The sequence below is a fragment of the Oculina patagonica genome, chromosome 6 (genome assembly GCF_052425735.1).
Source record: "Oculina patagonica isolate OP01 chromosome 6, crgOcupat, whole genome shotgun sequence".
NCBI lineage: Eukaryota > Metazoa > Cnidaria > Anthozoa > Scleractinia > Oculinidae > Oculina > Oculina patagonica.
The window spans coordinates 15,734,513-15,762,006 of NC_135763.1; the positions used below are offsets into that span (position 1 = coordinate 15,734,513).

The following is a 27,494-nucleotide window of genomic DNA, read 5'->3' on the forward strand; positions in this document are numbered from 1 at the left end:
GGAATCCTTACTTATTGTTGTAGCGCAACTCTGCAATAATTTCCTTTTTCTTTTTTACAACGTAGATGAAATTCTACGAAATGTCACGTCCGAAAGCAGTTCGGATTGGTATATGTCAAGTGGTCAAGACCCCGAGTCGAGTGACGGTTTTCAGGGCTTTCCCGGAAAAGATTGATATGTTATTTCTCGTTCGTTTCTTGTCGAAATGGTAGGCTTGTTCTCAATCCACGTCACTTGACAGAAGGCTAGAGTCAAATTTAAGCTGAAACATATTCGTTTTGTGTAGGTTCTGAAAAGAGAAGGTAATTGAACGAGCAATTGCTAAGGTAAGCAATGAGGCAGTGTAATATTTCATGATTATAGCGTCATTGCGTTTCACGGTCGCACGATCCGTATAAAGTCTATAAACGAAATTCTATCAGTTAAACACGCTTCAAATTAAAGGTATTTTTTCACTTTGATTTTTTTATAGTAAAACTTGCAGTCACATGAAGCATAGCAACTAATTTGAACATTAATTCAGTAAAATTCAACACTCAAACGACGCAAATCGAGGACAATTCTGACAATTGGCCATATCGCTTCGTATTTTTAAAAAACGTGCAGTGTGCATCGTACATGGTGCATTAGGCGATTCGAAATGTTCTATACATAAAGGTTAGATTTTTGTAACTATCTTTTACTAAAGGTCTTTACTAACACGAGAAATGCTAAGTTAACATTTTAATTTAGAAAACGTATTAAACTATTGAATAATTTGCTTGATATTTCCTACCGAAGTGATGTTACCGGAAGTCTGTTGCACTTGGACTGATGAGAATCATTTGTAAGACTCATTTACTCTAGGAAAAGTATAAACATTTGTGTATTCTGTATTGTACACGGACAGTACTAGTCTGTTGAGGAATAACGGAATTCTGTTCATATGTTGTGACTAGAACGACTGTATTCGCTTCTCTACACAAAATTGTAATGGGATTGGCAGCGATTTGGCGACGTATGAAGTTTGATTGGGGTTTCTCGGAAATTTTATTTTCAGCGTAATTCCTGGATCCTCTGTCTGCTTGTTGTTTGTTTGTTTGTTCGGAAGCACAGAAAGTTTTCAACAGCAAGCCTACTGTAGGAAAGTATACTGTTGTTATCGATATGAACATTGTTCTCTGTCGTAGCTGTTTATATTGAAGATCGTCATACAAGAAGCGTTACGTGACGTGCCATTACGAAAGCGTCACTGCACTGCGATGTTGACCTATTTCAAACTGTCTGTCTTCCTTCACCTTGAATTTCTCTTCTTAAAATATAGGCATAATTGCTCTTAAATAATTTACTTTTTATGTTAGGTAACTCATATGTTTGCTTGCCAGTAAGGATCAAGCACAGCGAGTTTAAGAATAGAAAAGACCAAGGGCCAATGTCTCGATCAAGGTACGTTAAAAAAAATTATGTGGTTGTGTCTGGGAACTACCGAATTTAAGAATTTGATTGGCTTAAATCGATATTTACCGCGGTCTAGATTGTTTCATGTAGACTGGTAGCTACCTGTCTAGCTGTTACATTTTGTCATGAAAAAGTTAGAAACAAAAGGTAAAAAAGCATACATGGACTTGTTTCTGCCAAAAATGCCAATAGTGAAAGATAAACAAGAATAAAACAGCTGTATCAGTTTTACCCGGGACAATACTTGGACCAACTATAAGGCACTCTGATTGGTTGAGTTTAGTTTAATGGCCCTCTCAGGTGCCCTAGTCTACATAGTCTGTATTAACGTAGCTCAGCTGAGAGAGTCGATGTCTCTAATAAACCAATCAGAATGCTCTTTCCGTCAGAAATGCTTTAAGCAGTTTGAGTTCTTCATTTCCACCTCCTTTTTTTCAATTTTTCAATTAGCAATTAAACAGTATTCCATTTAACATCGAGCCAGCTGAGGCCGACCGTACAGGCGGCATTTTGGGCTTCCAACATTATTCTCCCGTTATGATAATAAACTATTTAACACAGAATGTTTATTTGCCCCTTTAGTGGCCACTGCACTATGTCCTACAGAACCTGGGTCAGCCGTTTATTGAGCATAACCTTTGTGTATACTGAAATGAAATGTCAAGAGACATATGGAAGATGCAACTGTGTTTTTACTCTGAAAGGCAACACCTACAACATTACGTCACTTCAAAGTACAGATGACACTGCAAGGTAAAATAAAGGATTAGAATTAATATTTTCCGGATGCAGGGGAAGAATTTTGACATAAGCAATAATTATTGAGATTTGTTCTGTTACCACGAATATTGTGTCGATTGATTCGGCTTTAATTTTCTACAGATTTCTTAAAATTGATTTAATTAAGTCCCCTTTCAACATCAAACCAGAGCTTAACCATGCATGTTTAGAACGGTTTGTACTGAACGCGGGAAGTTTGGAGAGCATGAAAGAACCGTACGAGTTGCCTAAGGTGATGGCCGGGAGCAACTCTAGCTTCTTGAGTGCTCTCCAAAACTCAATAGTGCACATAACTCAATAGTGCACGCCTAAATGCATGAACCAATTGATTTATAACATTGCAGGTGGAATGGACATCAAAACCCGCGCGAAGCAATTTGCTCACGCAATCGTCCAGGCTATCATCGTGCACTATTGGACTATGGCGCACGCTTACGTATACCGTGTTTAATTGCGCGGCTCTGCTACAGTAAAAACCCGCGTGTAAGAACCTACTTTTTTCAGAGTTTGGCAAAACAGGTTCTTGTATTATGGGGTACTTATTGACAGTTTAGGCTAAGTAGGTTCTTAATTAGGTTCTAAATTTCTACAGAGTAGACATTGTTGTTGATTATCAGAAAATAGCATAAAATCTGGTCTGTTCTTCATTATAAATATTTATTAATGTACCCATGTTGCCAAAAGTCCAATAACATTAATTGATCAATGATACAGTACTGTATATAACATCACCTTTTTGGTTTTTGGTAAAAAAATATATAAATTTAAATACTTAAACCCCACATATAAGAACCTGTTGGAATTTGTTTGGCTAAACAGGTTCTTATTTTTGGGGGTATTAAAAAAGCAAATTTCTGCCAGAAGGTTCTTAAATCCCTAGGCTCTTACACGCGGGTTTTTACTGTATTATATATGTTATAAAGTTATTATATCCATGTGTAACAAAAATATTTTTTTATTACTTTTTTTTTAATTCGTAAGCTTGGCATTGACGATTTAACTATATACGCGTGAGCAAGGTACACGATGTGCATAAGGTTTTGTTTCTTAGCTGCTGTTTCCTCGACAGATTTACCGTGGAACATCAGGGATATACGTACAGCTACAACCCTTGCAGGTCATTTCACTTTGTAGAAGAACCATCTTTTGGTGACTGTCAAGATGACTTGGCGGTAAGTCAGTGAAAACCCGGAACGAATAACGCTTTGTTTGGTTAATTTATTTCCAAGTGTACAAGTAGTCGCACGTTAATAAGGTTTCCGGGTAATTTGATGTTCAGATGATAAAATTAGGACTTGTATTGGTCATTGACCAATTAAGCGTGGGGTCAAGATGGATGGGTACTGTTTCTGGACCGAGACGCAGTCAAGGTCCATAATCACGCGAAAAAAGAGAACCTAACCTATATCTAGCCTAATTTATCAACAAGCCTGACCAATAAAGAATTTATTATGTGGTATAAAAAACACCATTTTCTTGTGGGACACAGGGAGGGTAAAATAGCTCCCGGCCATCATGCCTGCTCGGGTGTCTTGCATATCTTGCCCTTCAACAAGTTGATAACAGTGACTAAATAGAATACTTTTTGCAGCCACTCTTTTTTGGGCTACCATGACAATAAACGAAATGGGGACATTCAAATTAAATAATGTAATTACATTTAAATGAAAGAGTGGTCGTTTTGGCGTAAATACCCTTAAGAGAGCATCCAAGAAAGAGTAATAATTGCTTTATGGCTAATGAACTTTACAACGACTTTTGATTCAGTTGGCTTTTTATATCCTGTTTTTTTTTTTCAGATGTGTTGGTGGATTAAGGATATCATGTATCGTAAAATAGCTCAACAAAGCACAGCAAAATGTGATTTCAATGAACAGTATAAGATGCCAATGCTGCAGTATACTGGGTATGTAATTATGTGCCAAGCGATTTAAGCATTATTTATTTCTGTTGTTGTTGTCGTCTTAACAAGTACAGAGCGGTTTGAGTGACAAATTTGTCTTCTACAATAGAAAGGATGGAACTTCTTGATTTCAGGTTTCGGAGGCGAACTTGAAAATGGCAAGTGTATGTCGATGGTATCACCTATTGTAGTTAGACATAACAGAAAAACAAAATAACTATCTTGCCTTGTATTTACAGGCCAGTTTAGTTTGTTTGGTTGTTATCATTTTAGCGATGAATTCGATGAGTATTTCACGTTCCATAACTCTGTAATGGATGAACAAACGTTTACTGGAAATGCGGCACTTAGAATTCACAGACAGGATTCTTTTTAGCTCACTAATCTGGATATTGCAATGTATAAAATTCTATCTATGGGAGACGTGGTCGATCGCCAATTGTTGATGTGTTAGACTTTGAATCAAGAGGTTCGGATTCAAAGTTGGACAGTGTCCTCATGTTTTGTTCTTGTGTAAGACATTGTACCAGACAGTTCACAAACCGGGAGTAAATAGCATCCCTACCGGTCCCGCCGTGCTACAAAACCAGAACTATTTAGTCGCTGTGCTTTGGAAAAGACACAGTATGATAATACCTTTGGATTGCTATTTTGTAGTGACGGTTACATTCGAAAGACCACTGTGTTGCTGAAGTGTAACCGAACTAACAAACAAGCAAGCTTTGAAGTAGTGGACACTAGTGGAGGCGGAGAATTTGTAAGTTACGACAAGAATAATTGAAAGAATTGAGATATCGACCGTCTGTTAAGTAGTATCATCTGTATTTCATGCTAAAAAAGGTTTGCTAGCTATAGTAGAAGCCTTCTATCAGTTACTCCTAGCAAAATTTCGTTTCCAAAATTAACTTATCTCTCGAACGCGAAACTATGGCAACAAGACAAACAGTTTTAAAACTAACGATCGCTATAAAATTCACAAAAGACAGTTGTGTTGCCAGAAGAAACGCAGAAGAGTACAATAATTAAAACGGCCAGACAGACATTTACCATAAAATCGTCTACATTTGAATCATCACAGAAAAATCGCATGCGTTTTGGAAACGGCCTACTTCACGAACAATATAAACACGCTTCGAAGAATCATATTGGTTTCTATTAGCCTTACTATTTCGCCAACGCGTACCAAAATTGCATTACAAGGAGATCAACAACGTCAGTATGCAGGATGCATACCAGCAATCTGAATCTTAAAGAACTGTTCAAACTTATGTTTTGTCATTTTTTCTTCAGGTTTTCAAGCTGACGCACAAATGCGCGTGCCCGAATGCTTGTGTGAATAGTCCTTCAGGACACTCTACTAAGAAACCGACTACCACGGCTGTACCTACTGAAAAGCACCCTACTGAGGACAACAATGCCACGGTTGTTCCTTCTGAAAAGGGCCCTTCTGAGGAGCCCACTGCCACAGTTTCTCCTAGTAAGTTGAATGGTAAACTGTGTTCAATGTCTAGCACGGATGTGTAGTTGAGCTTCCGTTACGGGAAATAAAAAAAAATGTAAACATTCTAAACCACTCAGAGCTCTCATTCTATGCCTTCAAGGGAAAGAAGGCATGAGCTTACCCATACGACGTTAGTGCTATTTTCATACTAATTGGAAGGTTTTAACAACTCGCTAGCTAGAACTATCGACTGTAGCAGCTATGCCATTGACTTACCTACAGGCAGTTTGCACTATTCGATGCACGAATATAGATGCCGTTTTCTTAGATAAAAGATGCGATTACGGAAATTAACTTTGTGTTACATTAACCGTCGAACCTAAATCGTTCCCTACAAGATAATTCTTTCTGAAATTCTCTCAACAGAAAACGAGAGTTTCGCATTTCCACTTAACATGGAAGATAAATTTTTGTGGTTCACCTGTAAACTAACTGGTTCGTTCGTACAGACTTTGCCAGTCATATTTGTAGGACGCACCCATAGCTAAGTGTAATATCCACATTACTGAAACAAAGCCATCGTCATTGTTATTGTCATGGAGAATACAATTTTAGGAACATGAATGGGAACAACCCCACCAAGTATCAAGCAATCCCAAAACAGCTCTTACTATATCATTTAATTAATTGGTTCCTCGCGAAAAATTATTCTCCCATAGGCTTTCTGCCAAACAATTTCTGAGAGGAAGCTGATGTTTGAAGTACATGTGACAAGAATTTTTTTTTTTTAAATTACCCATGTAAACAGTGACTTATAGGAAGAAGAGAGATTTTTACTAAAAAGGCAACTATTTTCTTTGTACATGTGTAGGAGATCTGGAAAACATCGTGGTTCCAGTAGTCGCCAGTGTTGCTGGAATCCTTGGTCTCGTTATTGCCCTGATTGGCATCTGGAAATTGCTTTGCAAACAGAATGACAACAGGGAACAACCCTTGAATCAAAATGATGGAGTCGGTGTAGTCGAGGGAAATGAAAACGATTTCTGTAGTCCAAATGATGGAAGTGAATGTACTTCGGAGAAGGCTACTGTGAATGTAACGAAGCCTTCCTCGACAGGCTCATCGTGCGACATCACAGTGCCCAAGAAAGATAATTTGAACACCAGGATGTACGCGGAAGGTCTCTGTTGAGGACATCATATAAGGTGGTCAACTCTCTTTAAAAGGGATAAACAGAAAAAATATTTTTCCTTGTGCTTGTAAACAAATTTATCGCTCGTTCGAGTAGTAGGTGCTATAAATTAAACATTATTCAAAAATTCCAGACGTTCGGCTTAGTCCTTCATCAGTGGGAGTCGATGAGTTGTTGCTTCAACGAAATATCGTTTATCATCTCTTTAGGATACCTTGAATCAAAATTTATTGTCTTTTAATAAATTTCTTGTTTCAAAAAATGAAAGTGGTGATATATAACTTAACAATTGGTTCATGCTTTAGCGTGCTCCATCGAGTTATGAAGCACGCGGGAAGTTTGGAGAGCACGAAAGAAGCGTAAGAGCTAGCTTCTTGAGTGCTCTCCAAACTTCCCAAGTGCTCCATAACTCGATGGAGCACAGCTAAAAGCATGAACCAATTGTTTTATAACATTGCCGTGGAATTGTGCATCAAAACCGGCCGCGGGAAAAAAACTGTATTTATTGTGTACAGTGTGAGAACATAAACTTAGCGGTCGAGCAATAAATTACACATGTACAAGTTTACACGATTGGAGCAGTTTGTGTCAAATGGCTGATAAATTGACTTAGTTTATAAGGTGGCAGAGCGAAGGAAAAAAAAATTGACGAAAACAGCAAATACTGCTGCTGATTCTGAGGTTAGTTTTCGCTGAATTAAAATTAAATTGTTTACTCCTGAGTGGAAGAAAATTAACACAAAACAAGCTCGTACAGCCGAACAGATTAAAAGAGTCAAAGAATTCGGTTCCATACTTAGTTTTAAGTATTTTTGTGGATCGATTTTATTTGTAATTGATGTAAATAAACATTTATTTTTGAAACGGTAGTTGAATGAAGCGCCCAACGAAGTAAATTTTTCCCGAGCGGCAAAATCACAACAGAGCCGTAGACGCTTTGGTGTAATGCTTAAAACGCGAAAATTTTCGTCAGGCAGCTAGTTTTTAGTGCCATCGAGCTTTTGTCATTCATGGTTGGCCCATTCTTCCACATTAGAGCCGTGAAAAAATAATTTTCGTCCTTCGAGACTCTCACGTTAGTTGTTGTTGTTTGAATGAAGAAAAGCACACAAACAACTTTGACGGCAAAATCGAATTTATTTTCTCTTTCGCTCTCCGTCTCGAAATAAGAAATAGCTTACCTTGTAGCTCGTATCCTTGGAAAAATATAGAAAGCATTCACTTTTCATATTCCGAAGATAATATGTCATCGCTTTCGCAAAACACAGCGTACGAGCTTCACTCAGTGAGATTTTCACTAGTCGATTACGTCATCAGCGTGCTCCATCGGGATTTTGAGCACGCTTACGTATACTGAATTTGATTGCGCGGCTCTGCTAGCTATGTTATAAAACAATGTGACTGCTAGAAGGAGATTTATACCAGCGAATAATAAACCAGGTGCACCCGGGTTGACTCAAAGGACCCTCAGATCGAGTTGGTGGTGCTCGTTCCTCCATCTCATTGTAGGTTCTCTGATACGGAGCGGAGCTCCATTGGAGCACAATGGGTAATGAAATTTGGTAAAACCATGAAGCCGAAAAAAAAATTGGTTATCGAGTGAGTGTATGCAGCCCGCCGTCCCTCGCTGCCTACAGACTCGGGGAGGGAGTCACAATGCAATCTGAGTAGGGGGGGGGGGGGGTGAGGGAGGATGTCATGTCGGCTTGAGCCTTTGATATTGGACATCCTTGTTATGGTTAATTGACAGCTGTCAAAACAAGTTATCTGCTGACCAGAATCACATGAACATGACCAGGTTATTGTTATTGTTATTGTTTTCCATTTCCATTATTGTTTTCCACATGAACATGACCAGGTTATTGTTTTCCATTGTATCGCGCTCTCATATGTTATTTTTTTTGTTCGTCTTTGGATCTTTCTTAGGTAGTAAACGTTTAATAACTTAAATAACAACACATTCAATGAGAGTATTTACCAAAATTTTAAGAACCAGAAAATAAGTGTGGAGCTCCTCTATTGGGCTTGGCTAAGTCTATATATTACTTCTAGTAACAAGGGCGAGTAAGGTAATTGCCATTAATCAAACTCAAGAGTAATTTGTCTTTGCCCAAACAATCGTTACAACATTGTCTGTCAGGGATAACCATAACCAATGGTTTATTGTTGGAAACGTTTTATTTGACGACATAAACAAAGAAAAATGTAAAAGGTTTCACCCAACTGTCCGTGTTACTGTCCGTGTTACTATCTTTAATTATAGTATTTGACGACATACATATAAAAGCCACACCCCATCCGCCCGGAAGTCCCTCAAAGTGAGCGCGCGTGTTTTCATACTAGTTGTAAACTAAATAAGTTTTATCGAGATTTTCATTTAACAGATCAGCTTCTGAGACAATAGTAATAAGAAGTTAAAAAATAACGAGCGAAATGGTAAATCATTCTTTAAGTGAGAACATTGGAAATCACAATTCACCTGCTCCCTACGTTTGTGGATCTACAGCTCAGCTGGTAGAACATCACCCTGGGAACATTTAGAGAACCATTACTCCGTTACCTCGACTAAGAAATGGGTTATTGACAGTTGTCAAGTGGTCATAATTCTTATTGTTGGCTGAAGGAAGATGTTTTTTATGTCACATCAAAGCATCATTATGTCTGATAACTGAACTGTGTAGTCCACTCAAAGCCTCAGTTTAGTGTAGGAGCAGCGTGAAACTAGCTAGAACGAGGAGTAAAACAGAAGCATCTTCAAACCACTTTCCTTTGTTCTATTGGGGGCTGCTCCCTATCATAGCAAATGGCTGGGACAGGCTGGTCTCTTTTTATACTTTGAACAAGTCCTCTTCAAATTAAATTTTATTTGGTGTATTTACATTTAAGACTACAACTTGTGACGATAGTTACCATTTTATGTGACAATCTAGCACGACCTTGTATCACCAAGTAAAGGCGGCATCTTTAAACTCTCCTAAACGTTTAATTTAAGTTTTTAAATTTTTAAGTTTTTTAAGTGCTACTATGATCAAATTTTCAACCCTTGCTCTTTTTAGCATTTCATAAAGTATTTTACGAAAGATTCAAAATGCCGTTTTTAATTATATGTTTTAGTTCCGGAGATATTTAAGCTAGACTAAAATCGTGAAATATGCAAATTAGGGGACTGACGACGTCATCTACTCAACCCAATTTTATGCCAGGTACAAAAATTGAGTGATCTCGGTCATTTTTTTCACATCAGTGAAACTATGACGTCATCGCTTTGTAAATTTGCATATTTTATAAAATTGAATATTTCTGAAAAGAAAAGAAATATGGGGAAACAGGAAACGGCATTTTTCTTCTCATAAAAATAATTTGTTAAGCACTTTAACTGATTTAAGTTTTTAGACTTCAAATCAAATTATTTCAGCTTTTAATTTCAGCTTTAAAAAGCTGAAATAATTTTGATCTGAATCTAGAAAGAAATCCTCCTTAAAGAAATACAAAAAGAGCATTTCGTGTCTCATTTATGAACGCGCACCTCTTGTTTTTGTGCTTAACTCCCAATATTCCACGCTAAATACCTTGGATCGGCAGCCAATGAGAATTCGGCGATTTCCTGGGCTAAGCAAGTATTGATACAATCAGTCCCTGCAGTGAAAAACTAGAATTAACGCTCTGATTGGCTGCTTTATGTCCGGTAATTTAAAACGACTAGTCTGAAGCTAAGGGGTTATTCTAACGGAGCTGAAGGTAAAACTTATTGCACTGTAAAGCTTCACGAAATCAAAGAAAACAACTTGAGGACCGACGGCTATAGGAAGACTATCTTTAATGGTGATCCATTATTACAGATGTGATTTTCTGAGCGAGGTAGGCTTCTATTCCATAAGATATTAGTCGAACATCAAGGACGCGCGATCAAAACAACGCCTCACGTGACTTGGCTTCATATGTTCATCTCATTTCTGCATGCTAATGTTGCATTCTGTTGCTTTCAAATGGAAGGTGATTCGAGGACAATTCTTCAGCAAACATTTCTTTTGGGTATGACATGTATTCAGTTCGAACGATTGCGTGGTGAAATCTTAAATTAGAAATCGAAAGCAGACGTCGCATCGATCTGCAGTTCTCTTTCTTAGTTATTTCCTGTGTTTACGGTTTTTGCTCGAATAAACTGAGTCGAATATGCAACAAACTTGTAACTTACTTAACTGTGAGTAGTTTGGATACACTTAAAATACTGAGAACTGGGATAATTGTAATGGCCTACACGAATATTTCCGTGCCAGTGTATATTTATGGCGTTTCATCACCCCGTATTAAGTTTCGACGGGGTTTCCCCGAAAACTCGTGATAAGTCTATGCTATTCATTGAATGAAATGAGTCTGGTGGTCAAAGGTCGCTCCCAAAAGGCATGCGGCTTTCACAAGTTTTATTTTTTTTTTTCGGTTTACATTTTATTAATTTATCTACTGCATCTGTGGTGGTAATTAATTCGCATAGATCTTTGCAGTCTCCTATACTTGGCTCGTAACGCAGACTGTCGTTTCTTTTATATATGACGCGCCAAAACAGGTCGGTCTGTAGCGTTTTCCTTTTTCGGAAAATTATGAGACCCAGATCTGTCATGGATGATTGAGAAGACGGAAACAGTTATTTATCTAAGACCTAATCAAAAATTTACCCGAACGGTGTTTTCTTGAAGGTTTGTATTTCCAAATACTAATATTTTACACAGAAAACGTTTTTAGTGTGTTATGCATCTAGATTTCGCGTAGCTTCCAACCAATCGACCAATCAACTTCAACGGACCAGACTTATAACATCATCGACTGACAACAACTCAGTTTCACTTGACTCTGAAGATGACTTCCGCTCAGGTTGTCGAAACGTCAGTCACCAACAACAGTTCTTTTCAGAACTACTCTCACCCGGACGATCACACTATACGAACTACTGATACTCCTGGGTTCAAACCATTTAGTGTATTATCGCTTTGGTATAGGAACCAAAGCGGACTAACGTACATGTTGTTTCGCTAGTCGCATCAATCGCCAAGGTTTCAAATTTAATCATATGCTGGCGGTTCAATTCTTCCTTTTCCGGCTTTTGTTCAGTCAATTTTATTTCATTTTCATATATACCACCGATGCTCTATTGTATTCGTCTTGTAGTTCATTGATCTATTTTTTCACTGGTCGCAATCTCCTCCTCGGATAGGTACATTAAATAAATGTCATGCTTACCGTTCCACTATGGACCACGCTTCAGTAAGCTCTTTAAATTTTATACTCAGAATCTCAGTGTCTTTATGTTCAGCTATTGCTTGGAAGAAATCGTTCTTTTTTCTAGTAAATCTGGTCTTCGCACTTCTACGTACTTTCAGAGCTTCTTCTGCCATTGTATTTGGATTTCGAATGTTTCGCTAGTCGCATCAATCGCCAAGGTTCCAAATTACTCACTCTTTATTTAATCATCTCATTCACAGGAAAGTAAATTCGAAATCTGTTAACAGGTCAGAATTTATGGTTAACAAATGCCAGGGTTCAGTATACCTAAATACAGAACAATATTTACGTACCCATTGGTGTCTAAAAGTCTGCGACTAGGTAGTTATTCTTCAATGATCTTATTAATCAATTTCGTAAGGTATTTACGGTGACGTTATCATGCTGTATTAAAACGTCACGCATTAATAGTAAAATTTCTCGTTAGAACGAAACACATGTAACATGGGAATACCATTTCAAAATTAAAATTGCAAAGGTACATACTTCATTGGGTTTAGCATCGATGGTTTGCGCACAATTTCATGTGGAACGCAAAAGCCAATTTTCCTTCCGTAATACCTTAAAATAAATTAACACAAAACGCTTTTTTTTTTGAAGCGCAACCCAAGTTAAGCATTTCGTTATACCAGCTCAGCAAATGAAAATGAGCATGAAATTAACAATAAGCCTACAAGCACGACTTCTTCACAAGACATAATAAACGAAGTGAAACCGAATTGATCATCGCTGATTGAAAACTAGGGTCAGTGGTGTACTGTTGTAAAAGAAGCTCCATAGCATAACGATCAGAACTGACCTACAATTTTGCTTTTAAAAATTAGCAGCTTCTACTCGGCGTTAAGTCGAGAAAATACGGTACTTTGCCTTTTATTAAGATTGAAATATCGAAGAACCCACTTATACCGGAAAACTTCACGGCACTCAAAATTGTTTCAAAAACCAAAAAAGGTAAAAAAAAACATTGCGATTAACCTTGTTTGACGCGCTGCAAAGAAGCGCTTTGCTCTCTTGGCCTGGTTCTCCTCGTCCCAAGTCTTCTCGGTTCTTCGCGATGAAGGCAAACTATTTAAAGGTTATTTGACCTTTTATTTTTTTATATGTATGGATGCAAATGTCCCTTATCATTATAGAATGAAGGCCCTAAAAGCGTGGGGGTATAAAATCCCATTTCCCATTATCCCAGCCTATTGCTTTCCCAATTTCCCAGCTCCCATTCTCAGTTCGTTTCTTTATTTCTTTGTGAAACCCAGTCTCAATGGCCCAAATCCCATTTCCCAATGTAAATTGACCCACAACCAAGTTCTCAGTTTATCCCTTCAGGCCCCTCTAGAATTTGCAATTTCATAGAGGCTGTTTCGATAATTAAAAATTTCTATGTGGCTGTTTACTTCGAGCCCATTTCGCAGAAACCTCCCACGCTTATACCTCGTCACGCAAACTTGCCTCACTTGTAAGTACGAACAAAGAGTTTTGTTTATCTGGCTGAAAGAGTGCCAGACCGGATGTTGAAAACAAGAAGACGACGGAAACAGTTTTTCAAAATCAAATAAAAAAAAATCGTTAGATGATTCATTTTTATATAATTCATTCTTTTTCTTTCCCTCGCAAAACTTTCGTTTTGTCTTCCGAGAATCTGGGCTAAAATTACTCCCCAGTAACTTTAAGGACGTTCGCTCATAACTAACATTTTTTTTTTTTACTGTCAGCACTGTGACTTTATGGGTTACTCATGTCAGAAATGTAGAAAATTGGGGGGTTACCGAGTTCGTTCCGGAGATAAGATGTAAAGGGGGCGAATTTGATGGTACGATTTTGCCTACGATTATCGCATGCGACACGCTTACACAATGATTACAACACGAATCGCGTCGTGTTATAACCCGACACATCCTTACGAAAGACACACGCGCGTGTAAATGGGCCTAAGTCATGCCGTAGTCCTATCGCAAGCTTGTGGCAAACAAGAAAGTCGTACCGTGTAAATCGGCCTAAAGACCACCAGTCCTGAGATCTGAAAAAATCGGGCTCTGTTACTGTATATGGCTGCAGTGTCTGTTTGTCCAAAGATCTTGCAAATAAATCACTGATCTTGCAAATATTGGTAATGTGTAATTTCCACACTGATTTATTGTTCATTTTTTCACAATCTCTAGTCCAGAAAAAGTCCAGAAAAAGTCCACCAGTCGGTGAACCGATCACTGTTTAGCCTTTTATGATAAATAAACTCTTCACTTCACTTCACTGACTTCACTCGACTCGGCTCGGCTCGGCTTTACTTTACTTTACTTTACTTTACTCTACTCTACTCTACTCTACTCTACTCTACTCTACTCTACTCTACTCTACTCTACTCTACTCTACTCTACTCTACTCTACTCTACTCTACTCTACTCTACTCTACTCTACTCTACTCTACTCTACTCTACTCTACTCTACTCTACTCTACTCTACTCTACTCTACTCTACTCTACTCTACTCTACTCTACTCTACTCTACTCTACCTCTACTCTACTCTACTCTACTCTACTCTACTCTACTCTACTCTACTCTACTCTACTCTACTCTACTCTACTCTACTCTACTCTACTCTACTCTACTCTACTCTACTCTACTCTACTCTACTCTACTCTACTCTACTCTACTCTACTCTACTCTACTCTACTCTACTCTACTCTACTCTACTCTACTCTACTCTACTCTACCTCTACTCTACTCTACTCTACTCTACTCTACTCTACTCTACTCTACTCTACTCTACTCTACTCTACTCTACTCTACTCTACTCTACTCTACTCTACTCTACTCTACTCTACTCTACTCTACTCTACTCTACTCTACTCTACTCTACTCTACTCTACTCTACTCTACTCTACTCTACTCTACTCTACTCTACTCTACTCTACTCTACTCTACTCTACTCTACTCTACTCTACTCTACTCTACTCTACTCTACTCTACTCTACTCTACTCTACTCTACTCTACTCTACTCTACTCTACTCTACTCTACTCTACTCTACTCTACTCTACTCTACTCTACTCTACTCTACTCTACTCTACTCTACTCTACTCTACTCTACTCTACTCTACTCTACTCTACTCTACTCTACTCTACTCTACTCTACTCTACTCTACTCTACTCTACTCTACTCTACTCTACTCTACTCTACTCTACTCTACTCTACTCTACTCTACTCTACTCTACTCTACTCTACTCTACTCTACTCTACTCTACTCTACTCTACTCTACTCTACTCTACTCTACTCTACTCTACTCTACTCTACTCTACTCTACTCTACTCTACTCTACTCTACTCTACTCTACTCTACTCTACTCTACTCTACTCTACTCTACTCTACTCTACTCTACTTTACTTTACTTTACTTTACTTTACTTTACTTTACTTTACTTTACTTTACTTTACTTTACTTTACTCTACTCTACTTTACTTTACTTTACTTTGCCGGAGTTGGCCAGTATAATGTCCAACTGAGAATTTTATAGTGATTCCAAGATAACCGACTTCGCACGTTGATTTCGATTTCTCCACTCAAGCAGAGTAGTGTCTTGCCCCAAAACACAACATAATGACTCCGGTCAGGGCTCAAACTCGGGTTGCTCTATATGGAGTCAGGTGCGCTAACCATTGGGCAACTGCGCCACCCTCGGGTTTCACTTTTGCCTAACGTTTCTTCTACTTCCTGAGGCTACACTTGATTGTCAATAAGGCATTCCTTCTTACTAAAGAATGTCTAGTATCAACCAGTACGACAATAAAGGGGGTAAAATATGATCGCTGAACAGCTATTACTAGGTAGGTAAAGTGTCTCCGAGCCATGAGGCCCATACAGCCGGAGCTTATCCCGGTTACCGTAGCATTAAGCGACTAGGAGTAGTGCTACTCCCCCCCCGGATGGGATGCTAGTCCATCGCAGGGTTACCTCCCAGCAGTAAATTCGCCGGTACCCATTTATACACCTGGGTGGAGAGAGGCACTGTGAGAGTAAAGTGTCTTGCCCAAGAACACAACGTTGCGCCCTGGCCAGGCCTCGAACCCGAACCGTTCGACTCGGAGTCGAGCGCGCTAACCATTAGGCCACCGCGCCTCCCGAACAGCTATTACTAACTCTAAACTTAACATCTTTCTTCTCGTTCTTTTGGCTCGAAAAGATTGCGTGACGAGGGAAAAGAACGTCTGTGAAGTAGGGTACTCTAAACTTTGCTTGGGCTTAAGGTGCCGTTATGTTTGGTACCGTGTTGTGTTTAATAAAAAGGTATACAACGAGGAGTTCTTTTATGTAGTATTGTCAGAGTGATATTGAAATAACTCACTAACTGAATATTTTTTCTTTATTTCTTTAGTCATTCAGAAGGCATCTCGATGTCCTTAAGCTGGGTGAGGTGTTTTTTGTGGACGGCAATCCTGCACAGTTCTTTTCAATACCAAGGACCTGATGGAAACTATGCATCGATAGCGAGCTATTTCGCGAATTCTGGAAAACCGGGCCCTTCTCTCTGTGCTTGCCTCATTCGAGAGGGCGGAAGAGTAAGGATCTACAATCTTGAACCATTGCAATCAACTGATGTTCATCGTCCAAGGTTTGCAAAGCATAATAGGAGTAGTGCAATGTAGCCGGAATAATTGAACTTACGGGAAAATGGTTTTCCTAGTCGATCGCGGGCTAAAGTCCTTATTTTTCCCTGTTTAAGGTCAGTGAATTCAGATATTTAAATAAAGGGCAAAGTAAATTACCCGGGAGCTCCGCTTTTAGGCTTGGCCAAATATGCTAAGTCCGGATTATTCCGGGATTTGGAGGAATGGCCATTTAACCACTTTTGACGTCACCAATTTACACGTCAGCAGATTTTTGTGATGTGCAACTTGTAGAGATTGGATAGATCTTTCCACAGGAGTCTCCATCTTGAACATAGACTGCATTCCGACAGAGCTAATCGAAAAAAAAAAACGTGATCAGTTTTTGGTGTAAAATTGGTGCTAAAACAGGACAATATACCCGCACTTGATCATGGTCTCCTCTCCAGGGTTTTTCATTGATTTAAATCAAAACGTTTTAGGCCAGTAGAAAGCGTGCACAGAGTAAAAGATAGAGAGAATAAGAAAGCAGAGAGACACGAAAAGGAAAGGAGCAAGAAAAAAGTCCAAATTTTGGCTTATGCGCACGCGCCAAAGTAAAATGTTGAACATTTTTACATGGAAATTTCATCAAAAACTTACTGCAGTGTCAGAAAGTGCATTTCTAGCAAAGTTTAGAGAAATTTAAAACCGTAGAGCCAAGAAAATCGATTAACGGTTAAAAAAACGCGTTTTTGGAGTATTTTCGACATATTAAGGGTTAAGAGGGCAGGTCAAATTTCTTCCTAATGCGCTTTTTTTCATGTAATTGCAATTTACCGAGCAAAAGCAACCCGAATCGAGCAAACTTTTGCATGATTAAGGATGTTAGGTATTTTAGCTTAATAGACTTAATATAGAGTCTGGCCTTATCACGGTGTTCAGTAGTTTTGGAAGCCATCTTTACGTTTAGGCAAAGCCGTCAGAGATTACAGTGTTTGTATGGGAATCCGGTGGCAAAAAAAATTCTTAAAAAATCAAATTCTGGTCAATTTATGAATCACAAAGTTACGATACTAGGCAGAAGAATGTATTCATTAAATTTGAAGGATGTAGCTTGGCTAGAAAGCGTTCAGTTACGTTTACATGTTACTGAACATTTGTCTATATTTTTTTCCCGCGAACCCACCGAACCGAAACGTAAGTCTGCGGAAAAAATTATAGACAAATATATAGAAAATTTAAACGAAACTGGATACTTTCAACAAAGCCACATCCGTACAATTTGGAGAAGTTGTTCAGAATTTCGGACCTAAAATATCGGAGGCGTTTATTTTATCTGGACCGTGTGGACCCGGCGTTTATTCGAACTTCGTTTATTGGGCGGCCTGACCGGCGTTAAATGGAGAAAATATGTTTTTTTTTTCTTTTGGTGGCTCACCTGCCAGGGACCCTTTTGCTGACCGATAAAACAATTTATTATATAGCCGCGAGTGTTTTACTGGAAACAAGAAGCTTGAGAAGCTTGAGAAGCTTAAAATTGGGCGGTTAATAATTAACTATCTTCTTTGACTTGAAAGGCAGGGTACAGTTCAGCAAAAATCGTTTAGAAAAACAGTCACTTAAGGAACACTCAGTCGGAGGTTTGCTTAAGTCACAGTCTGCATGAGCCGTATTAGTGTGTAGAACATAATATCTGGAATGTTTTCAAGATTGCATTATTACTTTATGACATAATGGTCTCAATTTATAAGTATATTTCGCACAATACAAATAAACGATTGAACTAGACGACTAGAAAATATAATCTTTTAACACTTAAGCAAAGTGCAGCCTTTTCGCAATAATTAATAAAGGCGGGGTTTTACCTGAAGACCATTTTTCCAACGCTTTAGGTGGCTCACGCATTTCGGTATTTTCCAGCCCTTACACTTTGATGGAACAGTACTACAACTCTTTATCAGGTAACTACTATTGTCAAGAAAATGATCACAACTTGTTGACCAGTGATTAGGTATTTGCTTCATACCATTACTGTAATAGCAACTGATGAAGAATAGTAGTACTGACCCAAAGTATAAGGGCTGGAAAATACTGAAAACCATTTCAGCCGCGTTTCAAGAAATCCAGAAAAGCTTTACTTATCCCATATATCTTTGTTTGCAGTATTTTTGGGCGATGTTTAGGGATGTCTGGGAGGCGATAGTTTTTCTCAAAGGATTTGCAAAATTTAGACAAATAAGAAATATTGGAGATTTAATGTGACTTTAAAGTTAGAATTTGAAGTTAAAAATTGGTGGACGGACACCAAACAGTCCCCTGACAACCTGGACTGCTCTTGCGAGGGGGTCAACTGTTTGGTGGTGTTTCCATTTTATTCTTCAATCCCTTCTTTAAATCTCTTAAAATTTCATTCAAATTCAGGTAGAACCCCACCTTAAGTTTTGTTCTTGTGAGAAAATAACAGAAGTCAAAGGTTGCGTGATATAACCAAACATAGATTTTAATTCTCCCTCCCTTTCCCTCTCCTTAGCCTTTCACCCCCACCTGTCCCTCCCTTTCTACTCCCGCCCTCCCCCTCCCTCCCCTCTCCTACAGTCTTTTACTCCACCCAACCCCATCGAGCTATTTACTCCAATTACCTCCACCCTCAACAGCGTTTTGGGGGAGGGAAGGGTTGACAGTTACACAGTAGTCCGAGGTCTGCATATGTCACGCAGTTTCTGTGAGCTCTAGAAGTCATCTTCTTTTACCGGGCTTTTTTTGGACCTTCTCAGACCGGGGGGGGGGGGGGCTTCGGAAGCTCCCCCTATGTAACTTCCAGAATATTTAAGCAATCACCATGAAACTTATAGGATGTATTGTATGTCCAAAACTCTTTCCTTTGGTATACATCACGTGGGATGGTGACGTCACATCACGTGACAATTACATCATGATGACAAAACAGCCGCCATCTTGGATCCGCCATCTTGGATTTCAAATTTTTTCCAAAATGCCAGAAAACCACCCAAAATCACTGCACAGTACTCAAAATAAATAAAAATGTGCTTTAAACCCGTAAAAATGTAAAAATAATTTCATTTAAGTTGATTTTTATTAACAAAAACACGCAAAATTACAAATTTGGGAAAACATGCCTGTCAAAATGCCGTTGCCATGGTGATGTCAAGTTCCTGACACATCATCCAACCTTACGAAATTGTTGCCATATAAATTTTAGGAAAACTCAGCAAGTTTGGCAGTGTTCAAAGTCAGCGCGGGCCTCAAAAGCGCCCCCCGGTCTGAATAGGGTTAACACACACGCCTAGGCAAGCTCCAGCTTAGGTTTGAAAATTTATATTGCGTTACAAATCTTCAACAAAATTGTTCTTGGGACGTTAATGGTCATTAATGAGCTTGGAAATTGAAATATGATTTTACTGGAACAGATAAACAGTTTAAAACTGCGTAGCTAAAACGAAAATCGGTTTATTTTGGCGCTAAGATGGCATAAAATGTATAAATTCGGGACCCAAACAGTGCTTTTTGACCACAATTAGATCGAGTTAGTTTTATTTGTAAGCTGGAAATTATTTCTTTGAACAACAGCTATAATTAATTCGAAATTTTCGTTGGAATGATTATCCTAATTCACGAAACAACAAATTTAATTTCAATTTGGTGACCAAAGACTGTTGAATTTCGATTGAATTCCCCCCAAAATAGACGCAGTAAATTTCTAAGAGCTTGCACATCAAAGTAAAATAGGTTTTAAGATGGCTGGCCTTGATTATTCAGTGAAAAGTCATATTTTCCTTCAATCGTTTGAAGCTACATGGTTTTCTCACGCTGTGTCACGTGTTTCATCCCTTCTAGCCGGGTAACTCGGTTAGCCGGGGCGCCCTCCATGTAAACAGGCCCTAAGGTCTTGGTATGGGAATTCAAAATTAACGCAAATCTCCGTTATTCTCTAATTGCTTGGCACACTAGTATGCGTACAAACGAAAAACCAAGAAAAAGAATACTGAAAGGGTCAGGAGATGCATGCAAACAATTGAATAGCCCAATTTCGCCAAAAATGAACGCAGTAAATTTCTGAGAACTCGCACATCAAATTAAAATAGGTTTGAAGACGAAAAGGTTTTCCTTTGTCCTATAAGATAATAATGCACTTTTGAGGTCTAGAAAAGCAGCTGAATGACTAGCAGCTTTTATAGACCTCAAGCGTGCATTATTTTCTTATAGAACACGGAAAACCATCTTCTAGTAGGTAAATAGACCACTCGTAAAATTCATACGAAACTGCATCCGGGACTGCAGTGGCGTATTTGCCATATCCGCACTAGTGAGGATATCGATGACGTCATTTCCTGCCTTTGCACAGTTGTTTGTGCAAAGCTGCCAACGCCGGTTGAAAATGGCGAGCTGTCGAGATCGATTCGTGAAGTTCACTGAAGCCAAATTAAATGTTTTACTGAGGAGCAGGAAAATGCTAACACGAAGAAGAAAACTTCTTATGACTTGAAATTATTTAAAAGAGCTTCTTGCTTGTGAAAAATCAGACGAAGAGAGAGAAAATCAAGAAATTCCAGCTGCCGAACTGCAAGACTTCGCGATCAGAAATCAGTAGAAAAGCGGTGAGTTGGAGCAGAAACAGATTTTAAAATGGTAAATTATTTATTGTCAGTGACATTGATGAAAGCTAATAAACAGACTGTTTTTACATTTACGTTAAACATCTTCTGAAGCTTCAGTTCGCGAAATTTTGCCTTTCAGTTTGGCAATTTGCTCAATTGTTATATTTAGCCGTCGCTCGTGTTTAAGCTTTTGATTAATAGAAATGTTTTAACTTTGACTTCATGCATGATTTTTGTCTATATAATAAAAAGAAAATTACACGGTGGCTTGAAGATATGAATTTCATTTTCTCGTGGTAAAGGCAATATTTTACTCATTCGCTGCGCTCATTCGTAAAATATTGCTTTTCCACTCGAAAATAAAATTCATAATTATCTTCGCGCCGCCGTGTAATATCCTCTATGTACTGTATTACTAAGATTACTAAACTAATTAATTTAGATTAGAGCGGTTTTCACTTGAGTATCGAAAGTAATTCGTAATTGATTTGGTTTTCCATTACTTCGCTTACTGATTAGTTTAAAAATCTCGCGCCACTTTCTTAACCAATCAGAAGTAAATCCAAAACCAATCGTGACTCGCTCACACACGTTTTCCCGCGCTTCGCGTCGGCTACAAGTATTTACTTTGCGTTTTGATTGGTTTACTGGATTGTTTGTGTCTGTTTTGATTGGCCAGAATGATTGCTTTGGTTTTGGTTTTACGACACTCATTTGAAAACCGCTCTATCAAGCTAATTACTTAGCTTACCTTGACAGGTTTACGGTTAACGGTACAATATACAAAGGATATTCATTCAGCTATAACCCCTGCAGTCCATTCAAGTTAGGACCAAGAAAAAGTGGCTGTCGCAATGACGTAGCGGTAAGTCATTGAACCAGTTTTGCCAGTTAGAAGGGTAGCGAAAATCGCGTGTTGTGCAACTTACCGTAAAAGCTCTATTAAGTCCCATGTCTCGAAATTCATTTATTCTTTAAAAAGCCGTGTATACGAATTAAATATCTAACAATTATATAATTTCAAATTAATGTAACATAAATAAGGTCCCACATGTAGGAGGCTAACAATACCTACCAAGAACAAGTCCAGCAACATGACTAGTGAAAGAATGAAGGGTTTAAACCCAAACCGGTAAAACCCAGCATTACACGAACAGGCCACATTTCTTTCAGATAACCTGATATTTTCCAGAAGCCTGACAAACAATCTGTTTTATTAATTTCTTTTATATTCGTTTCAGATTTGTCGGTGGGTTCCGAATCCGAAAATTTATCAAATAATAGGAAATCAGAAAGGGGCAACATGTGAAATGGAAAGTGAAACCAAAACACCAATTGTGGTGTACAAGGTCCACTCGCCTAGTAGGTATGTACTCGCAAAATTCTGGGAAGTATGTTTTCACCTTGTTGTCATGTAAAAAGAAAATGCTTTTTTCGGTGGAACTTCTTTCACTCAGCCAGTGGTTAAAATCTGTCGATATCAAATTTTTCACGATCTATCATCATGTGGGCTGAACACGTACTTCTAAACACGGATCAATATTATCGTTGTCCGCAAAAGTCAATCCAGTCATTTCTAAGGCATCCATTTACTTTTATGTGTCTAAATCAATTCTTGTTAACTACACGTGGTAGCCACCTTATTACAGTGCTTTGTAGTTGGCATTGATGGTCATTAGTCTGTCAATCAAGTGTTTTTTACTCTCGTTAAATTATCTTGTTACTCTTATTACAACGTAAACCTTCCACAACTAACTTTTCTTTTAGTCCGTTCTGGAATCGAACGTCCACCGTCAGACTAAAGTGCGATGAAGGAACGAAAGATCACGCAACCTTTGAAATCCTTGATGAAGATAATATGGTAAATAACGATAAGAATACCCTTAAGTTACCGCTTACGTCACGATTTGATTATTCTGGCATAAGTGGCTGAAATGTAAAAGAAAAAAATGTTTTTGCAATTGGGTTTTGTGTAATCAAAGGGTTCATTATTATTTATGATATAACTTTCAGTTTGGGAAAAAGTTTGGGGGAATTAAGAGGCATTTTGTAACCATCCGTGCTACGTTCACAACTAGAAGCCCCGTCCATATCATTACATGCAGAAACTAGGAAATTGACAATGCCACTGTGCGCCTAAGAAACTGTTGATAAAACATTTCAAAGTAAGAAAAAATTTTAAGGATTTCTTCTTTTGTTCTTTCAGATATTCCAATTGAGCTACTTTTGGGATGATTGCCCGTTAAAGCAAGGTACTCTGGAGCCTGCCGAACCCCTAAACCGTAAGTTAATCGATAGCAATATAACACTTTTACGGTCATGCGCAGAACATGCAAGTGCCAAAACAATCCCCTGTAGGCGATAAAATATTGAAATATGTAGATTTAGGTAGCCTAAAACCGGAGCTCCCCAGTTAGTTTTAAATGACTATTTTTAATTCTAAATGTTCCACAGAGAGCAGAGGAGCTAAATTCGACTTTTGTAAAAAATGTTCCATGTATTTTGTAGCGCTTTCACGTTTATATCCGATCTGTTTGTTTAAGTTAGCGGGAAACTCGATCAATAGTCTGTTGCGTAATCACGGCGAGTTTCCGTTCGTTTGTTGCCCGAAGGGCAACGGACGTAAAAGCGAAACATTCCATTTTTGTAAATATTAAAATGTTCGATCCTGGTTAATCCTTAAGCCCTGGTTATCTTTCTTTGGTTATCTGATCTCTTTGTTTACGCGACGGTTAAACCAGCGGGAATCCTGTTGCGCTTGGCGTAGGCGCAGGTTTAAATGACCGTGGGCGCCACAAGATCGTTACGCAGTAAGAAAAGAGACAAGTGTCCCTTTTTCTATTCGGCACTTAGTGCCTTGCTACTATGTTTCATCCCTTGTCTCTTTTTCTTCTCGGCACTTCGTGCCTCGCTCGGAAAGCGGCAGCGATTACGCAACAGACTATTGAATCAGATATTGAACGAGTTTCCCGCTGACTCAACCGTCGCGTAAACAAAAAGATCGGATATAAATAGATGACAAGCGCTACGAAATAGATCAAACCAGAGATCGAACATTTTTTACAAAGGTTAAATTTGGCTCCTATGCTCCCTGTGAATGTTCGCGATGATACCAACTACCTTCAAGAAACTACTGAAAACGCATCTGTTGAAGAAGGTATTTTACGAGTTCTAGCTGCTCTTTTTCTGTTAATTTTCCTTTCACTTTAACTTTCACTTTAGGTCATGGGCTAGATCAGTTAAGTTAATTAATACGTGTTATTTTTAATTAATTATTTATTTTTTTATTATGTTAGTTGTTCTACATGAAAGTTCTTCAAGTTAATATCTCCGCTCCCTTCTGTACTAGAAAACAAGACAATATTTGGAAGCACCCTTCATAAGATTTAAAAATTTTCCCAGCTTGCCAAAAGAAATTGTTTCCTGATCCCTCCAACCCATAAATAAATAATCAACGTTCCCTAAACTTAGAGTGTAGGAATTCAGAGCTAGCCTAAATTTTCTTCAAGGAAGCTGAATCTTGTTTTGGTGCCAATATTTGTAAAGTAATTAATAATGGAAATTAGCATTCTATTGTTAATGTTTTTATAATTCACATTTTTAATCATTGTAATTTAATCTAAGATTTATTTCGCTGGACATCTGTTTACGCCAGCATTTTATCGAATGCTGACGGATTTTTTACCTTCCTTTATAAATAAAGATGTTATTATTATTGTTATTTTTATTATTATTACTATTAATAATTAAGGGTGTTCGTTCTGTGTATAATTGTAAAAGAGGCATATTTATTGGTATGAGTGGCACAGTCTGCTTTTTATTTGGTCAAATGTTTCAAATGTAACATTGTTAACGAATTGCGTTTCCTTTTTTAATGACGTTTTTTCATATTATCATCAAATATCCATGCTAGACAGTATTTTAAATACGTGATGCTTTTGTGAAAATTAGTTTACTCGTCTCTTAAGTTCAGTTATCGGAATAGTCCAAAACAAGTAGTTTGCACTTCATGTATAATACTAATAAGCAGCTTTAAAGTTTAAAATTATAAACTTTTCCACCTAAAACATAGATATAAAAAACGTCTTTGTGCAAGCCTATGGCCATTGCATATTTTGATAATAAAGAGTGCGGTGATTTATGATTAATTAAACAGTTACTTTTTTATTTGTTTCTAGATCCAGCTGTCACAACAATTGTTGTAGGTGCTGTTGCTGGGGTTGGTATTTTTTTCATCGTTCTATTTCTCGTCTGGCGTTATGTGAAAAATCAAAACCAGGATAACAACAACAACGGCGAAGGACACGATAATGACGAAGGCCGACCTATTCTGGGTAATGGCGGGGGCGCGGGTGCCCACCATCCGAACATATTCCACAATCTATTTGAAGAATGGAACACAGCAAATCAGGCACGGCCAAGGCCCATTGGCTCATCATACACCAGAGCTGATGCCAACGTTATAAGAGTTGTGCGAGCTTAAGGATCTGCCAATGTTCACAATCCATATTGTTTTTTTTATTACATTTACGCGCAACTTTAAGGGCTCTAACTTTAATTGTCGTAGGGGTACCATAAGGTGCCCCTACGATAATGTTAGCTCTCAGAACACAACGTATAGTTAATTTTTTTTGTTGATAATAAAAGTTGACGCTATTAAGACAACGATAAAGACCATACGAATTTTGGTACTTGCAAGCCGAAAATAGAGAGTGTTTCCCCATAGGCAATGGAACAAGATGAATGTCTACAAAAAGCAGTTATCGCTATTATTACGAAGGTTAGTTTGTAAGAATCGCACATCTAAATTATGCACAACAGGATTGACATAACGTGTCAGATTATGTATGTTATTCGTTGGAACGTTTTTTACAGCAAAGAGCCCAAAAGTATGACCACTTTTAATTTATTCAAATTCTTTCGTGCAATCATTATCCAATCAGAAGCCGAAGCAGCTTCCAGTTAACTTCTGATTGGACTAAATCTTTACGAAAGAATGTGAATAACTTAAAAGTGGTCCACGTTTAGGCTCCTTGCTGTTGCCACCCAGGCTAGTCGTTAAATTTTAAAATAAGTCCAAGCTCTGAAAAGCTATTTTGGGCCGAATAAAGTATTTTTGTATGTATTTATGTATGCGAGATTCGTGAGTCGTAAGTCGGGTCAAAATGATATTCTTTGAATGCCAGCTTAGGTCCGCTCACAATTTTGTTGTCAGATACGAAATAAGGATTTATTCACACCAATACGTTTATATATGTTTTATAAATTGATGTTGTAAGAACATTTTGTATAAACAAGCCTCCAATACAAGGGTAACAACATATCTGCAAAAAAGCTTTTCTTTTAAAGGTCTTCCTTTAAGTACAGGAAATCGGCTTGTTTTAACCATTGGGAAATGGTCCTGTAACAGGACCATTTCCCAATGGTTAAAACAAGCCGATTGGCACATAACGGGACTTTACGATTGGAAGGGAAAATGCTATTTTCAGTCAAAATGATCAACAAGGTTATTACACGAAAGGAAAATCAGTACGACGTACGACAGCGACGCATTTTCCTCTTTTTCAAACAGTCGAAGCCTTTTAAAGACACTTTTTTTCAACCTATCATCGTTTTTTAACTAAAATGACAAGAGAAAAAAATGTGCATGCCACTACCCAGGAGCGAACTGTAGTCAGTCGGATCATAATAGGTTCATTATTTACCTATGTTCTTGTCGAGTAACGTTCGTCGCTCATATGCATTCTATTCATGCTTGGTACGTAATATGTTCTCGTTACTGTTCATTCTTTATGGGTTAGAGACTGTTGTGAGTGGTTTGTTTACAAATACACGCACGTGCTGGCCGCACAATGAACGAGAAATTTTCAATACTGCACGAGGCGCCGAGTGCAGAATTGAAAACTTCGAGTTCATTGTGAGGCCAGCAAGTGCGTTTATTTGTGAGCAAAACACGAACGAGCAGACTCTAACTCTTTTAATATACAATCTGAGTACACTACACGCAAACAATGTTTATACATAAGAAATTAGTAGTACATAATTACACGAGATTTGATCAATAATATAAAAATCACAAATAAGCCGTACAGAACTAAAGCTTAAAATGGTTCATAAAATCGTTCATCAGCTGTGGTCGTTCATGAATACAGTCAGCGAGAAGCTTGTTCAAAGCAAGTCGATGGCTTTCACAATCAAGCAACAAGCAAGTGAATCGCACACAAAAATGTATTTGTTGAGCTCCAGTTTTCGTACCTTTGAAAATGGAAC

General features: G+C 38.1%; 2 protein-coding genes across 7 annotated transcripts; both read left to right on the plus strand.

The window, feature by feature from the left end:
• The first annotated feature begins 148 nt into the window (after positions 1–148).
• On the plus strand, positions 149–7,099 carry LOC144656023 (uncharacterized). 5 transcript variants are annotated; one of them, XM_078516238.1, is made up of 8 exons: positions 149–326; positions 1,341–1,425; positions 2,020–2,190; positions 3,287–3,389; positions 4,017–4,123; positions 4,778–4,877; positions 5,411–5,597; positions 6,433–7,099. In XM_078516238.1, exons 2-8 carry the CDS (start codon positions 1,412–1,414, stop codon positions 6,750–6,752), a joined length of 1,002 nt encoding a protein of 333 aa, XP_078372364.1. In that variant the 5' UTR covers positions 149–326; positions 1,341–1,411; the 3' UTR covers positions 6,753–7,099. The 5 variants fall into 5 exon arrangements, with proteins under 5 accessions (XP_078372364.1, XP_078372365.1, XP_078372362.1 ...); XM_078516239.1 differs by having other exon boundaries at positions 1,365–1,425; XM_078516236.1 differs by having other exon boundaries at positions 149–1,425.
• A 3,363-nt stretch (positions 7,100–10,462) lies between these two features.
• Positions 10,463–26,349, plus strand: LOC144656032 (uncharacterized). 2 transcript variants are annotated; one of them, XM_078516259.1, is made up of 7 exons: positions 10,463–10,611; positions 16,395–16,631; positions 21,984–22,089; positions 22,466–22,590; positions 22,992–23,085; positions 23,431–23,506; positions 25,403–26,349. In XM_078516259.1, exons 2-7 carry the CDS (start codon positions 16,414–16,416, stop codon positions 25,705–25,707), a joined length of 924 nt encoding a protein of 307 aa, XP_078372385.1. In that variant the 5' UTR covers positions 10,463–10,611; positions 16,395–16,413; the 3' UTR covers positions 25,708–26,349. The 2 variants fall into 2 exon arrangements, with proteins under 2 accessions (XP_078372385.1, XP_078372384.1); XM_078516258.1 differs by having other exon boundaries at positions 22,466–22,578; positions 22,974–23,085.
• The last annotated feature ends 1,145 nt before the right edge of the window (positions 26,350–27,494 follow it).

Excerpts from the sequence above, each read along its gene's own strand:
- LOC144656023 (XM_078516236.1), top strand. The coding sequence starts at position 1,334 with ATGTTAGGTAACTCATATGTTTGCTTGCCAGTAAGGATCAAGCACAGC. Across the intron at positions 2,191-3,286 it reads AGTACAGATGACACTGCAAG|ATTTACCGTGGAACATCAGG; the intron begins GTAAAATAAAGG and ends TTTCCTCGACAG. Across the intron at positions 3,390-4,016 it reads ACTGTCAAGATGACTTGGCG|ATGTGTTGGTGGATTAAGGA; the intron begins GTAAGTCAGTGA and ends TTTTTTTTTCAG.
- LOC144656032 (XM_078516258.1), top strand. The coding sequence starts at position 16,414 with ATGTCCTTAAGCTGGGTGAGGTGTTTTTTGTGGACGGCAATCCTGCAC. Across the intron at positions 22,090-22,465 it reads GCTGTCGCAATGACGTAGCG|ATTTGTCGGTGGGTTCCGAA; the intron begins GTAAGTCATTGA and ends TATTCGTTTCAG. Across the intron at positions 23,507-25,402 it reads GCCTGCCGAACCCCTAAACC|ATCCAGCTGTCACAACAATT; the intron begins GTAAGTTAATCG and ends ATTTGTTTCTAG.